The 15,239-nt window shown below is 49.8% G+C and overlaps 1 protein-coding gene across 2 annotated transcripts in view; it reads left to right on the forward strand.

Annotated features, from left to right (window-relative positions):
* The first annotated feature begins 13,977 nt into the window (after positions 1-13,977).
* The window catches only part of Begain (brain enriched guanylate kinase associated), a 33,938-nt gene continuing 32,676 nt past the window's right edge, over positions 13,978-15,239 (forward strand). For both annotated transcript variants that reach the window (XM_085697926.2, XM_085697930.2), the window contains exon 1: positions 13,978-14,081. In XM_085697926.2, the coding sequence (XP_085554052.1) occupies positions 14,040-14,081 (42 nt within the window). In that variant the 5' untranslated portion in view covers positions 13,978-14,039. The remainder of the gene's footprint in view (positions 14,082-15,239) is intronic.

Below are 15,239 nucleotides of genomic sequence, written 5' to 3' on the forward strand. Positions count from 1 at the left end.
CCCCAAACACCACAAAATCAACAAAAGGACAAAGAACAGCACACACTGTCTTAGTCACAGTTCTGCTGCTATGAAAAGATGTCATGACCATGACAACTCTTAAAAAGGGAAACATTTAATTGTGGCTGGCTTACAGGTTCAGAGATTTAGTCCATTATTGTCATGGGGGAAGCATGATGACTTGCAAGTAGACATGGTGCTGGAGAGAAGTAACTGAATATTCTACGTCTGGATCAGCAAGCAGCAGGAAGGGAGAGACACTGAGTGTGGCTTGAGCATTTTAGACCCCAAAGCCCACCCCCAGTGACACACTTTCTCCCACAAGACCACACCTCCAATAATGTTACCCCCTATGAGTCTATTGAGGGCCATAGACTCAAAAATAATGAAGACATACTTTAAAAATTTGTATTCCACTAAACTAGGAAAATCTAAAAGAAAAAGATGAATTTCTAGATGCATATGACCTGCCAAAGTTGAAGCAAGATAAAGTAAATAATTTAAATAGACTTACAACAACCAGTGACACCGAAGCAGTGGTTTAAAATATTGCAACTAGAATCAGCCCAGGTCCTGGTGGATACGGTGTAGAGTTCTGCCAGGTCTTCAAAGAAGACTACCAATACTACCTAAATTATTCTGTAAACCAGAAAGTGAAATAACACATCCAAATTCTTTATTAAAGCCAGGATTCCCCCGATACCAAAATCAGATAATGATCCAACAATAAAAGAGAATCGCAGACTCTCTTGCTCGTGAGAATCATCATCTTGCTGATGAGCATAGTCCATAAACTCTGAAACTTCTAGAAGAGAAGGGCATGCACCTCAGGATATAGGCTTCGGTGGATAGGACTCTGGTTGCCCAGGGAATGAGATCAAGGATTCAGTAATCAGCAGGCAGGACCTTGTGAAATGACAAAGCTTCTGCACCGCATGAAGACTGTTAAGCAGCTGAAGAGGCCACAGATGGGGCAGGAAAGTCCTTTCCAGTCACTCATCTGACAGAGGGTCTGTCTCCAGAGTAAATAAGGGACTCAAAAACTAAACACCAAGTAACCAAGACACCAATTAAAATGTGGGCTGTAGAACAGAACAGGGGCTTCTCAGAAGGGGGAATACAGATGGCTAAGAGATATTTTTTTTTAAAGCGTTCAACATCCTTAGTCCTCAGGGAAACGGAGATTAAAACTACCTTGCCATTTCATCTCACCCCAGTCAAAATGGCCAAGATTAAGAACATATAAGACAACATTTTATATTTAGCAATTTAATTTTATTCGCCTGTAAAGAAAAATAGCATTATTAAATTTTCAGGCAAATGGATGGAGCTAGAAAATGTTACATTGAATGAGGCAATCTAGATCCAGCAAGATAAATGTCACATGCTCTTATGCGCTTGTGGAGCTTAGCATGAAATCTTTTGGTCTGTGTGTTTAATAAGGAGTGTCTGTGAGATCCAGGAAACTAGAAAGATCTCAAGTGGGGAGGGGAGACGGTAGAGCACAGGTGACATGAGGAGGGAGGGGGAACAATGGGGACAGGGATCGGACAATAAGGCAGGGGAGTGGGGAGAGGAAGGGAAGAGGTGCTTAACACTAAGGATGTTTAAAAAACTGCATTTTATTTTATAATTTTATTTTATAAATTTCCTAAATAGATGCAAGGATAGATAGATAGATAGATAGATAGATAGATAGATAGATAGATAGATAGATAGATAGATAGATTGATTGATATTAATAGTTTTTAAAAGTCTAATTGGAGTTGCCCTACACAGAGGATTATAGTCCTGCCAGAAGCCAGAGGAAGCCAAACAAAGAGCTCAGTGCTGGGTGTGGGATACCTCACCTCAAGTTATTGATCAGAGATATTTTGGAGACACCCCCCTCCCAAAAAACCTACTACAGTCTATTGCTATTTCTCTTGTTTGCCCACCAGAACTTGATGGTAATATCCTACTGCTGAAGAGACCACAGGACATGAAGAAATCAAGTCAGTACTGGCCAGGGCCTTTCTCCTTACTGGCTAGCTTTCACAGTACTAGAAGATGCTACGCAGGCTCCCGGGTTGGGGTGACATCACCAGTATCACCCGTCTGCGAACCCAGTGAACTACAATAATGACCAGTATGGTAAAAATACAACCATGGGTACAATAATGGCACAGATGTGGGTAACCAACTGCCTTCTGGTTGGATTTAAAGCCTGCTCTATATTGACTACTGTGAATCTGGTCAACATCCCATAACTGGGGCGCGCCCATTCTGTGAAAGGGACACAGTATCAAATCCTACTCTAAATTCGTATCTGTATGCCCTGAGGTAGATACCACTCAGACCTCATCAGAGAAATTCCTCTGTGCAGTGGACAGTGCTTAACACAGAGAACAAGTATCACCGGAGAGTTCAGCCACAAATGGAACATCTATTTTATCTCCCCCACCCCCACACATCTCAGGGATCATCACAGAAGGGAAGGGGTTGAAGACCGTCAAAGTCAGAGATTACAGAAGTCTGGAAGGAAGCTGTGTTTTCTAGACACGAAAGAACCACTGCGCTCATGGATGACCGCAGATCTGTGGGTGTACAAGCAGCACAAATTGAACTCAGTGAGTAAATCTAAGGCTCGAAGTTGGTGTGGGTAGAGAGGCGATGTGGGAAGAAACAGAGTCTTTGGGGATGAATATGATCAAAGTGCATTGTATGAAATTTTCAAAAAATGAATAAAACACTGTATTTAAAAATAGAAGGAAGGGGAGATGGGGAAGAGGAGGGGAGAAGGGGAGGGCTGAGGAGAACTTGAGGGAATGGGATAGTCGAGATGGAGGAAGGACAGAGATGAGAGCAAGGAAAGAGATATTTTGATTAAGGGAGCCCTTATGGGGTTAGCAAGAAACCTGGCTCTAGAAAAATTCCCAGGAATCCACAAGGATGACCCCAGCTAAGACCCTAAGCAATAGAGGAGAGGGTGCCTGAAGTGGCCTTGCCCTGTAGTCAGACTGATGAATATCTTAAATATCACCATAGAACGTTTGTCCAACAACAGATGGAAACAGAGGCAGAGACCCACATCGGAGCACTGGGCTGAGCTCCCAAGGTCCACCAGTTGAAGAGCAGAAGGAATGAGAATATGAGCAAAGAGGTCAAGACCATGAAGGGTTCATCCACTGAGAGAGTTTACCTGAGCTAATGGGAGTTCACCAACTCCAGCCAGACTGGGAAGGAACAATCATAGGACCAAACTAGTTCCTCTGAATGTGATTGACAGTTGCATGGCTGAGGCAGACTGAGGGGCCACTGGCAGTGGCACTGGGATTTATCTCTACTGCATGTACTGGCTTTTTTGGGATCCTATTCTCTTTGGTTGTATACCGTGCTCAGCATAGATGTAGTATGGGGAGCCTTGGACCTTCCACAAAGCAAAGTGCCTTACCCTCCCTGAGGATTAGTTGGGGGCAGGGTGGGAGGGTTGTGAAGGGAATGGGAGGAGGGGAGGGAGTGGGAATTTGGATTGGTATTTTTTTTAAACCTAATAAATTTTTAATAAATAAATAAATAATAAAAATAAACACATTTAAAGGCAATGTTTTCTTGCATGGAAATAGTAAAAACGTGGCACATAAAAATGAAGCTGCAAGGATGATTTTAGGGAACATTCTCACACAAAAGTGCTTATATGATAACGAAGAAAGAGAGCCTGGTGTGGTGCATATGCATTCACAGTGCTTGAAAGGTGGGGGCAAAAGGATCAGGTGTTTAGGGCTAGTCTTCGCTACTTAGTGAGTTAGAGGACAGGCTGGGCTACATAAAACTAAGTGTGAACTGCTCCACACCCCACCCAAATTAAAAAAAATATCCTGAGTAAGTTGATTTATTTAACAAAAAAAAAAAGTCGTGGCAAGAGCAGAAGTCAGTAAAATGGAAAACTCAAAACAACAGGAAAATTAGTTAAATCAAACATTGGTTCTTAAAGGGGCAAGAAGCTGAGGGTGTAGTTCAACAGCAAAATGCTTGACTAGCATGCTAGAGCCCTAGGGTCTATTCCCAGCACCATAGGGGTGGTGAGAAGAGGAAGGGAAGAGAGAGAAGAGAAGAAATCATCAATAAAAACAAATGTTGTCATTGCTGATAGGAAGGGGGAAAGAGGGGAAGAAAGGAGAGAGGGAAGGAAGAAGGGAGGGAGGGAGGGAGGGAGGGAGGGAGGGAGGGAGGGAGGGAGGGAGGGAGGAAGAATGAATTACCAGTACCAGTACTGGGGAGAGCTGGGACACTGAGGATCCTGCAGATGTGGAAAGATAACAAGGGAATATTTTAAACAACTTCATGCTGGTGAATTTGATACCTTAGGTGAACCAGAAAAAAAATCAAAAGGAATTTATAGCCAACCCACATTCATTAAAGAAATGGCATTTTAGTCTAAAAATTGTCTACAAAGAAATTTCCAGAGGCTATCAATTTGAGAGGAAGTAGGGGAAAGGGTTAGAGGAAGGAATGAGAAGGGGGAAGTGATGTAATTATATTTTAATTAAAAACTTCTTTTTTTTAAAAGAACGCAAAGCTCCTCAAGACCTGAGGCAGCGAACTGCAAGATATGAGAGAAAAAAGAAATTTCCAGATCCAGATGACTTTTCTGGCAAAACCACCAAAGTCTTAATGAAGACATGGGAGCTATTCTATTGGAACGCTTTCAAAAGCTCCAAGAGGGAAAGTTTTCAACTGGTTTTTTGAGGCTAACGTCTCAGTACCAAAGCAAGACAGCAACATTAAGGAGAAAAAGACTACAGAACAGACACAGAAAATGTTAAGAAAATATTTGCATATTGGGGGTCATGGTGGCAGGTAGAAGAGTCACTAGAGTGCTTGCTTCAGGAACAGGTTTGAACCCCTGCACCCTTAGAATCCTAGAGCTGGGGAGGTGGAGGCAGGTAGATCCCTGAGGATTGCTAGCCAACCAGTTTAGACAAATGGATGAGTCCCAGGGCCCAGTGAGAGACCTGGTCTCAAAAGACAAGGTGGACAGTTTCTGAGGAACAGCACTCAAGATTGTCCTCTGACCTTTCTGTGCACACATGCACGCACATACGCTCCTACACCTGTGCCACACACACACACACACACACACACACACACAGAGAGAGAGAGAGAGAGAGAGAGAGAGAGAGAGAGAGAGAGAGAGAGACTTGTGTGCATACACACAAATGTTTTCAAACTGAATTCAATAGAATACAAAAAGAATGGCATCCATCAATCCTGTTGAAGACGGAGATTATCTCAGCAATACAAGGATGGTTCAACATCTGAATATTCATGGAATCCAATGTGTTAACAAACTAAACAGTAAACACCAATGACTGTCTTGAGAGATACAAAGTAACTTTTTGAGAAGTACTTTTTGAGAAGTAACTTTTTTGAGAAGTTACTAAAGTAACTTTTAGCCATTCCTAAAGATTCAGTAAGGCTCAGAAATGGCATCCTAGAAGAGCCCTGAACTGGTAAGCTTTGTGTCAACTTGACACTAGCTAGCATCTTTGTGGGAGAAGGAACCTCAGTTGAGTAAACACCTCCATCAGATGGGCCTGTAGGGCAATTCTGACAGGTATTTTCCTGGTTAATGATTGATATGAGAGAATCCAGCCCACTGTGGGCAGTGCCATCCCTGGTAAGGTGGTTCCTGGGTTATATAGAAAGCAAGCCGAGCAAGCCATGGCAAGCAATCCAGGAGGCAGCATTCCTCTGTGGCCTCTGCTTCAGTTCCTACCCCCAGGTTCCTGCCGTGAGTTCCTGCCGTGACTTCCCTCAGTGATAGACTGTAAGCTGTAAGACAGCTCCCCGACTGCTTTTGGTCGTGGTCTTTATCATGACAGCTGTCTATGGTGGGTTACAGCTAGACGAGACCTTTAAGCTTGTCCCAGGCAAGGATGGCTATTCCCACCACTTCTCCCACGCATTATATCAGAGCCCTAGATAGGGCAGGAAAGCAAGGAATTGAGAAAAGTCATAAGCTGCATAATAGAAATTAGGCTGCCCTTGCATGCAGTTGGCATTCTGTGGTGATGGGGTGACTATGGTTTGTCCCCATGTTGAAATAGCATCACCCTGACAGTTAGAAGGAAAGACTTTGGAAACAACTTTGCCATCAGAGGGTTGGTGCTGGGGAAGGAGCTTCAGGCCTCATGCGTGCGAGGTAACTCCTTTACCACTGAACTACACCCTCAGGCCAGCCCTCTATTAAGGGACTGAGTTAATTCCTACCAGAGTGAACTCTTGCTTTGGGGACTGGATTAGTTTCTAGAGTAGCAGGTGGCCTGAACCAGGGACCTTTGGGTTCTTCCTCTTCTCCCTTCCCCACATGAGAGGTCTGCCAGCCACCCTGCTACCTAAACCTCCAAAAGCATGAGCCAAATAAACTTTCCTTATTCATCGCCTGAACTAATTTTGTTGTTGCAGCAACAGAACGCAGACTGAGACAGTCGCCTAAATAAATGTCGCTAAGAGCTTTACAAAAAGATCCTGCTACATCAGCAAGGTTGTAGGCGTGAAGTGGGCTAATTGGCAGACAGGGTATCAGCAACAACTGCTCAGAAATGCTGTTTTGGGTTTTTCCCCTCTCTTTTTTCTCATTTTCTTATTAATTAAATCTATTAATTTATTTTACATCCTGACCACAATTTTCTCCCTCCCACCTTTCCTCTCCCTCCCCCACATCACTTCTGCTCTGTTTCTGCTCAGAAAAGGGTCAGCCTCCCATGGGTGTCAGTGAAGCATGGCATGTCAAGTTGAGGCAGGACCAAGCTCCTCCCTTTGTACCAAGGCTGAGGAAGGCAACCCAGCATGAGGATTAGGTTCCCAAAGCCCAGCCAAAGAGTTAGGAAAAGGTCTTGTTCCCACAGGCAGGAGTCCCACAGTAAACCAAGCTACATAGGCAGGGGACTTAGGTCGGTCCCATGCAGGCTCCCTAGCTGTCGGTCCAGAATCTGTAAGCTGCTATGAGCCCAGGTTAGTTAATTCTACGGGTTCCCTTGTGATGGACTTGACACCCCTCCCCCCACAACTTGTACAATCCTTCCTCCCTCTCCTCAAGTGGATTCACTGAGCTTGGCCCAGTGCTTGGCTGTAGATTGTCACATCTGTTTCCATCAGTCACTGAATGAAGGCTCTCTGATGACAATTGGAGTAGCCACCAATCTGATCACAGGAGATGGCCAGTCCAGGCTACCCATTCGCCATTGCTCGAAGTCCTAGCTGGGATCATTCCTGTAAATTCGTGGGAGTCGCCCCTGCATCAGGCCCTTTCCAGTCATTTCTCTCATTACTCTCCCCCTTCATCACCCCCAATCCAATCCCTCACGTTCTCATCCCCACCCGCCCCCAGTCCACCCAGGAGATCTCCACTATTTCCCCCTCCCAGAGAAATCTATGTTGTCCCTCTGGTCGCTCCTTGTTACCCAGCCTCTCTGGGACTGTGGATTGTAGGTTGGTTATCCTTTACGTTACAGCTAATATCCACGCCTGAGTGAGTACAAACCATGTTTGTCTTTCTGGGTCTGGGCTACCTCACTCAGGATGATTTTTTTCTAGTTCCATCAAATTTCTTGATATCATGGTTTAGAAAAACTGTCTTAACACAAATTATTAGAAACTGGTAAGTGTGAACTTTATCACAATAAAAGCTTTCCTCTCAAAAGACACTTAAGAAAGTGAAAAAAAAACCAAAAACTTTATAAGGTCTAGAATACAGAAAGAGCATTACAACTGAGTAACGGAAACACAGCCAACCCAATTAAAACACCAGCAAAAGAGTTGTGAAATAGATTCCCCCTCGTGTCTGCTGTCCTGTGGAAAATGAGAACTGAACGCAAGTGGCTAAAAAGAACATGCTAAGAGTTGACAGGGATATGGAGCAACTACAGCGCTCAAGCTCTGTTAGCAGGAATGGAGGATGATTCCAGCATTTGGAAACGGCATGGCAGTTGCTGGACATAGCACCTACTGTGTGATCTAGCTCTGCTCCAAGGTTCTTACCCAAAGGAAATCGAAGAACTGTGTCCTCACATAGTACATGGATGGTCACGGCGACTGTGTGTTTACAGTAGCCAAAGTAGAACTGGAAAAAAGCCAGGTGTCAATTTATATAGGAATACATTTTAGAAACAATAACCAATGGAATACTATTCACCATTTAAAAATGCTGAGCTGTTGAGACCCATGCTTGGGTGAATCTCAGGGTCATGCTCTATGTATGCGCGTGCGCACACACACACTCACACACACCTTGCAGAAGAAGAGCACAGAAGAATCTAAAGCATCCAAGGTAATCTGCAGTGATGGAGCCAGATCAGTAATACTGCTAGGCCGGAGGGGGGGGGGTTACTACAAGCACCAGAAAATGCTTGCAATTGACAGAAATCCACATTCTCTTGATTGTGGTGACGGTTTCTCGGCATCTGCATATGTCAAAACTTATCATGTTACACTGTAACTATGAGCTGTGTACTTCACGCCTCAATAAAGCTGTAATGAGCACAGCAGAAAGACTTCCAATGGGTTCCGCCTATTTCTGAGCCATTGTCTTCCAGCCTTGCCACCGATGCAGCCTCCTAGGCACACTGGAACTCAGAGGGCTATTCCAATCTCAGTTCCCCGTCTTTACACAGATAGCTGAACTAGCATGTGCATCCCGAGGATAGGTAACATACCTATGGGTACCATAGTACGTGGTCAGAGAGTGTGTGCACAGTGAATCATGGGCACAGTTAAGGAGAGAGAGAGAGAGAGAGAGAGAGAGAGAGAGAGAGAGAGAGAGAGAGAGATACATGTGTACATATGCTTGTGCGCACATGTGTGGGTACTTAAACATGTACAAAAGGCCAGGGGTTCATGGTGAATGCCTCCATCTTTATTTTTCTGAGACAGGGTTTCTCACTGCATCTGGAGCTCTGAGATTCAGCTAGACTGGCTGGCCTGTGGATCTGAGTGATCAGCCCATCTCTGCCTCCTTGATGCTGGGATTAACATGTGTGTACCACGGTGCCCACGTATAAGGGATCCAAAGTCGTGTTCTTATTCATGCTTGTGGGGCAAGCACTTTACCATTTGAACTTTCTCCCTAATCTCCTTATTTATTTAAGCTGGAATTGATCCAAGAAATCCCATTTTTATTCTGACCTTTTTTTTTGTTTGTTTGTTTGTTTTGGGTTTTTTTTTTTTTTGACACTCACAAAACCTTAAGGCCATGACCTACCCCAGGGCAAGAATGGGCCAGTTGAGCTCAGAATTTAGGTCAGACCTGGTAAACGCCAAGCTCAGGTTCCCCTGTCCCTTGAGGTTCCTGACCAGCCAGAGAAAGGCAAGAATGGGGGTGCCAAGGAGAGGCAGAAATCTAGGTGGTCCTACGGCCCTGGTATAAGGAGATCAATTGTGAGAGGGGGCAGGGTGCAAGGCTGACGTTGGAACAGGCAGATCCCCGTGTCAAAGCAGCCTCTACCTCTTGGGAGTGCCCAAGGATCTTGGTAAAAGCTTAGCTGAGGTTGCCTTCAGAGCTGAATGGTTGGTTTCCTCGAGTGCTGGAGACCTCACTACTTAGAGCCAAACACTTTGCCTTGAGTCATCAAAGGTTCTTTATTCTACGCCTAAGGTTTGTCCATCTTCCTTCCTTCCTTTCTTTCATAACTGTCCCATTTAAAAAAAAAAAAAAAGAGAAAGCCTCATGTTCTAGGAATTATAACAAACCGGCCACCTTGCTAGTGTCTCCCACCCTGCTCCAACCTCTGGCCTCACAGGAGCAAGACTCTGGGCCTCTAAGCCTCATCTCTGAGCACAGAGTGTTGAAGGTGCGGCACCTCCTTGTGTCTCCATCCCCAGATCAAACTGTCCTGAGAGTAACATTCCATCAGCACCCCTTGCTACAGACAACCTTGGCTCTTGCCACCCCTGACTGATTTGAGTCTGTTGAGACCAAAGCTTGGACATGGAGCAGTCAGATAACTGCTGATTCCCATCCCAATACCCCTTTAAGGTAGTCCCGGGGGCTGTGGGTGTCTCCAGGAGCTGTGTGCCTCGGAGTCCTTCTAGGGAGTTCCAGAGAAAGAGACAGTAAGGCTGGGAATAGCCCCGCCAACCTGCAGGCACCAGAGGAGGCTGGTGGCCGAACTCTGCCCACCAGCTCAAGCAAGGCTTTTTCCTGCCTCCTGCCATCCAGTCCCACTGGAGTAGACCAATCCTGTCCCCAGCACAACTCCAAAACTCCTAGGACTGACAGGCTAGATCTCTCGCAGGCACGCATACTGGCTGGGACACACAAAACCGGTAGAAATAATTTTCCTGCCCAGTGGAGTGAAGAAAATTGGTGGCCGCCTCGGAGCTCCTCTTTTCAACAAGGGCAGCGCGCACATGTCCCGGCGGCTGTGGCCCTGCTGCCACCTTGCGTCCCGGTGGGGAGTCCGTGCCTGGCACACTGGCTCTGCCCGGCATCGGAGTCTCCTGGCGGTGTGACCCTGCCTGAGAATGCAGACACTTCCTTCAGGGTGAATCTTGCCCAGGACCTATTCATTCACTGTGTCTTCTAACAGTATATGGGAAAGGGCACAGACAAAGGTGGATGTCCATTCCAAAGGTGACATGAGGACACTCAGAGAGGACGGAGGCATGGCCATGGTCTCCAAGGGCCCAGGCCAGACATCTGGCCAGTGACTATGTGGGTGACTCAGGTCACTAAGGCCTTGACTAGCCATCCTGGGTGGGAACGGAAGGGAGAGGGACATTAGGAAAACAACACACCCATGAGGGTGCCACATTCTTGCTGGAAGAAGAGTATGTGAAGGTATTGAAACTTGGAATGGGAAAAATCAAGCAGCTCCTTAGGCCCAGAAGTTAGGGATCTGGACAGAGATGAGGCCAGGTAGCCCCACCCTACTGCACTATGCCAGGGGCCACTGGAGCTTTTTTCACTGTTTGAGCAGGATACAGTAAGCATGTCTGTGGGTGGGTGGGGTTGGATGGGCCTGGAAGGGCTACGAGACAGAAAAGCCCTGGGAGCCTGTGGCTGGAGCGCCTGAGCTGGGCTGCCCTGGGAACCAGGCTCCTTGCTGTAGATCTGGGGGAGACAGCAAGAACCTGGCCTGCCAGACTCACAGTGTGGCAAGAGCTGCACCCTGAGAGTCTCTGGTATGCAGAGACACAGCAGTGAGTGGTCAGGGAGGAGGAGGAGGACCTTGGAAGGACAGAGGTCTCACTGAGACAAATGCTCTTTGGGGGACCATCTTGTGACTGTCCTATCCCAGCAAGGACCCTGGTGAGCTGGGCGGAGGTGGTGCACACCTTTAATCCCAGCACTCGGGAGGCAGAGGCAAGAGGATCTCTGTGAGTTCGAGGCCAGCCTGGTCTACAGAGTGAGTTCCAGGACAGGCTCCAAAGCCACAGAGAAACCCTGTCTCAAAAAAATAAATAGATAAATAAAAAAGCAGGACACAGCTGAGGGAGAAGCCCCCACCCTGCTTCCTAGATGGCACAAGTACAGGGGACAGAGATGGAATCCTAGGGTCCAGACATCTGGGCAGGTGACAACGAGGGTTCCAGTGCCAGTGCTCTGCAAGCACCTAGTGTTTTCTACTGGCCCACCCAACAGGAGCTAAATGGGGACAGGAGCTGAGGACAAAGGCCTCTGCCACACAGGGCAGTGTTCCCCCAGCCCACCCACCGTCAGCCCTCTGGGAAGCCTGCTGGGTAGCTGTACTCTGCTGCCCTACACACAAAGGCGCTGGGCTCTGCCACTGTTGGGGGGACTTCAGGTGGTACTCCCAGGCTTTCCTCCACCTGGGGGAAGGTCCTGTGGAAGGTCAGATATGGCTGGGAAGCACTGGGCCAGACTCAACCAAGCACTCAAATCCTTAATCAGCTTTCTCCTTGCTATTAAGTAGCCTTTGGGAAGGGACCTGAACAGTAAGCTTCAGCTGCACGGTTTGCATAGGGGACTAATACCATCTCCTATATGGAATATGGCAGGGACAGAGACCCACAGCCAGGGCCAGCTTTCTTCCTGCCTCATGGGTGGGAAAGGGAGGGGAGCTCTGGGGGGAGGAGTGGAATAAGACCTTGGGAACAACTGGAGGGCCGGGCTAGTTGAAGCAAGGGCTAGTTGAAGGCAAGCCTGGCCTGAGTCTGCAGGCTTTCTGACTATGGCAGGCAGGAGCCACCAGCTCCTCCCCCTCCTCCCCAGCCATCTGTGCGTTGGCAGCGGAGGAGGCAGGGCGGAGGAGAACGTTCTAGCTTCATCTGAGCAGGACCCATCTCTAGGGAAAGGCTACAGCCCAGGGCAGAAAATGCAGACAGAGCCCAGTTCCGTGGACTGCATCTGCATTCTGTGTTTTTCCCTTTAGGACTTTGGGGGTGTGTATGCGGGGGGGGGGAGTAGGACCTTAGGGCTGGCTGGGCCCTTCTACCTCTGTTAGAGACCTGAGTGAGATCAGAACCTCAGAGATCAGGAGTCGCCCATACCTCTCTACTCAGGATGGAACAACCCAGGTCCCCAGAGCAAAGGGCCTATGACTAGAGTCAGCAGTTAGCCTGAGCTGGTCACCATGGGCTGTAGCTGCCTTCTTGTACCTGTCCCAACTGTGGCTCATGCCTCTAGAGTCAAGAAAGGGCATCCCGAGGCTCACTTGTACCTCTCCTTCTGCACCTGTTACCCAAGAATGTCCCTGGTACCTGGGGGCGGGGGGGGGGGGGGCAGGGCTTAGCTTCAGCCTCCTCGGCTGCCGGCTCCTCCTAGAGACTCGGATGTATTGCCTTCTCTCTCTCTCTGCCATCAGCACCTTCTCTCTTCACTGTCACTGTGCCTGAATGCACCAGCTACTCCCCTAATTAAAGGAGAAAGAAAAAGCCGCAACATACACAGCACACAAGACCGAGACGTGGCTGGTGGTGACAGCCCCGTGGCAGCATGGATGTACTAGCTGCCCCTGGACTGTACATTTAAAGGTGATTAAAATGGTAACTCTTGGCGTGCATATTTTACCATAGTACAAAATCAACATACATGCCATATTCACTGGCAATGCCCTCTTAGCTGTCTTGTGTTTGGAAACGATTAACAAGCATGAACCATTGAGCCAGCAAACCCTGAGGGAGGCCAAAGGCAGGCCCTGCTGTCTGTCTCACCCTAGATCCTGCCTGGTCCCGTGTGTTCATACGCTGGCTGCTGCTGGCATATGAGACATGCCCCAGAGAGATCCTGGAGTTCTCAGGACTTATGCTGACCTCCACCTATGCTCCAGTCTAGCTGGGGACATCAGACCCTCTATGCCAGGTTGCCTCACCCAGGGCCAGGATGGGGTAAGTCCCGATCGCTACTGGTGAAAAGGAGAGGAATGCTCCACCCCAGTCACAGTGGTCCTCCTAAAGTCACTCTTCCTTTCTGATTACTTCTTGAAAAGAAGGAACATGCCTTCACCCCCACCCAAAAAATAAACAAAAACAGATTTACAGGTCAGGCTAGGAAAGGGGCGGGAAGGCTGCACCAGTTTAAGGAGTCCCTGACCTGGGATGGGGGCCAGGCACTGGCAGCCGCCTGGAGAGCAGGTCACACCCTTGGAAGCTACTTTCCTCGACTGTAAACTACAAACTCCCTGAGTTCCCTGGGGGCAGGCACCTGTCTCTTGATGCCAAGTTAGTCCCCGGGGACCTGAGCGGGGCTAGCTGATATACAGCAGGTGCCTACTAAATGTTGAAGCCCCCCAGCATGTCAACCCAGGCACTGCCTGGGACCCAAGGCGTTGTGGCCCGCACTCCTTCATTCATGCCTGCCGCCATTCATGCGCGCGGGACTCATTCACCCCGTGCGCCGCCATTCCGCGCCCTGTGCGCCCCGCGCCCACCACGTGCGCCCAGGCCGGGCGCGGCGCGGAGAAGCGCCGGAGCAGCCGCGGCTGCGCGGGGCCGGGGCTGGCGGGGAGCCGGGCCGGGGGCGGGGGGCGGGCGCTCCCTGCGGGAAGCGGGGCGCTGGGGAGCCCCGGCCGCGGGCTCGGGCGCGCAGAGCCGGGGCCATGTGGACGGGCAGCCGGCGGCCGGGCCGGCTTCGCCGGGCGGTGAGTACCCGGGAGCCGGGCGGGCAGGGCGCGGGGCGGGGCGCCGGGCGCCGGGCACCACGCCGGGGCGGTCCCTGCGCGCTCCCGCCGCGGCCCTGGGTGGCGCCGGGGCCCGGGGCCCTCGCGCGGGGCGGGGCGGCTGGGCCTCCGCGGCTGCTGTGCGCGTGCGGCCTGAGGACGTGCGGAAGGCGGGTGCGGGGAGCCCGGCTGAGCCCACCCCGCTCGAGGAGGGGGGGCGGCCGCAGAGAGGCCGCAGAGCCGGAAGGAGACTGGACAGGGGCTCGTTCCCGAGCGTGGGCCGCAAATGGGCACGCGCAAGCCTCGGGCACCTTCCTCTCAGGCGGCCTTAGCAGGCCGCCAACAACCCTTGTACTGACAAGGGAGGAAACTGAGGCTGGGGAGGCAGGGCCTCGGCCAGGGCCGCCCCGCAGACTCTGACCAGTTCACAGAGCCTCAGCACCTTGACTGGGAATCTCTGCCCCTAGCATTTCTGCTTCCTGCCCAACTTAGAGGTGTTTCCTTCTTCGTATGTGCCCACCCCATCATAGCGAGGTTCCTTTGGGGCAGGAGCTGTGTAGGCGACATCCCAGAATCTCCTGAGTGAGCAGGATGGGAGCCGGGAAGGTCCCCTGGAGCAAGGGCTGACTGCACCAAAAGTGAGACGTGCAAGTGTGCAGCCAGTCCTGGTGGCTAGGGGTGACCCACCAGTGCAGACCCTGACCTAGCGCCTTGGGTGCAGATGGGGGCATCTTCTTCATGGACTGCCTTATCCGGAGGTCCCAATACCCCAGGACCCTGGAGACCATAGGATGGTCTCTTCAGTTCTTTGGACCTCAGTTCCTGCTCTGGCCAGGAGCAAGTCCAGGCTATGAGAAGGTCTTTAGGAGGATGCCCCTTAACTACTGTGGTGTGTCTGGGCAGCCCACTAGGGCAAGTGGCCGTTGGGGGCGGCACTGCCTGACATCGGTGACAAGGAGGGCGGGGAGGCGGCAGCAAGACCTGGCAGCCTCCTGCAAACCCTTAATTTCCCCACATCTCACTATAATCAGGGCGGCTCTGAAAAGTGAGCAGTGGCAGATGCAGGCACAGGGCGAGGGGCTGCTGCACAGTACCGAGGACCCTCCCGAGTTACTGCCTCACGTGTGTGTGTTTCTGTGA

The sequence above is a fragment of the Myodes glareolus genome, chromosome 11 (assembly GCF_982192425.1).
Source record: "Myodes glareolus chromosome 11, mMyoGla1.1, whole genome shotgun sequence".
In the NCBI taxonomy this organism is placed as follows: Eukaryota; Metazoa; Chordata; class Mammalia; order Rodentia; family Cricetidae; genus Myodes; species Myodes glareolus.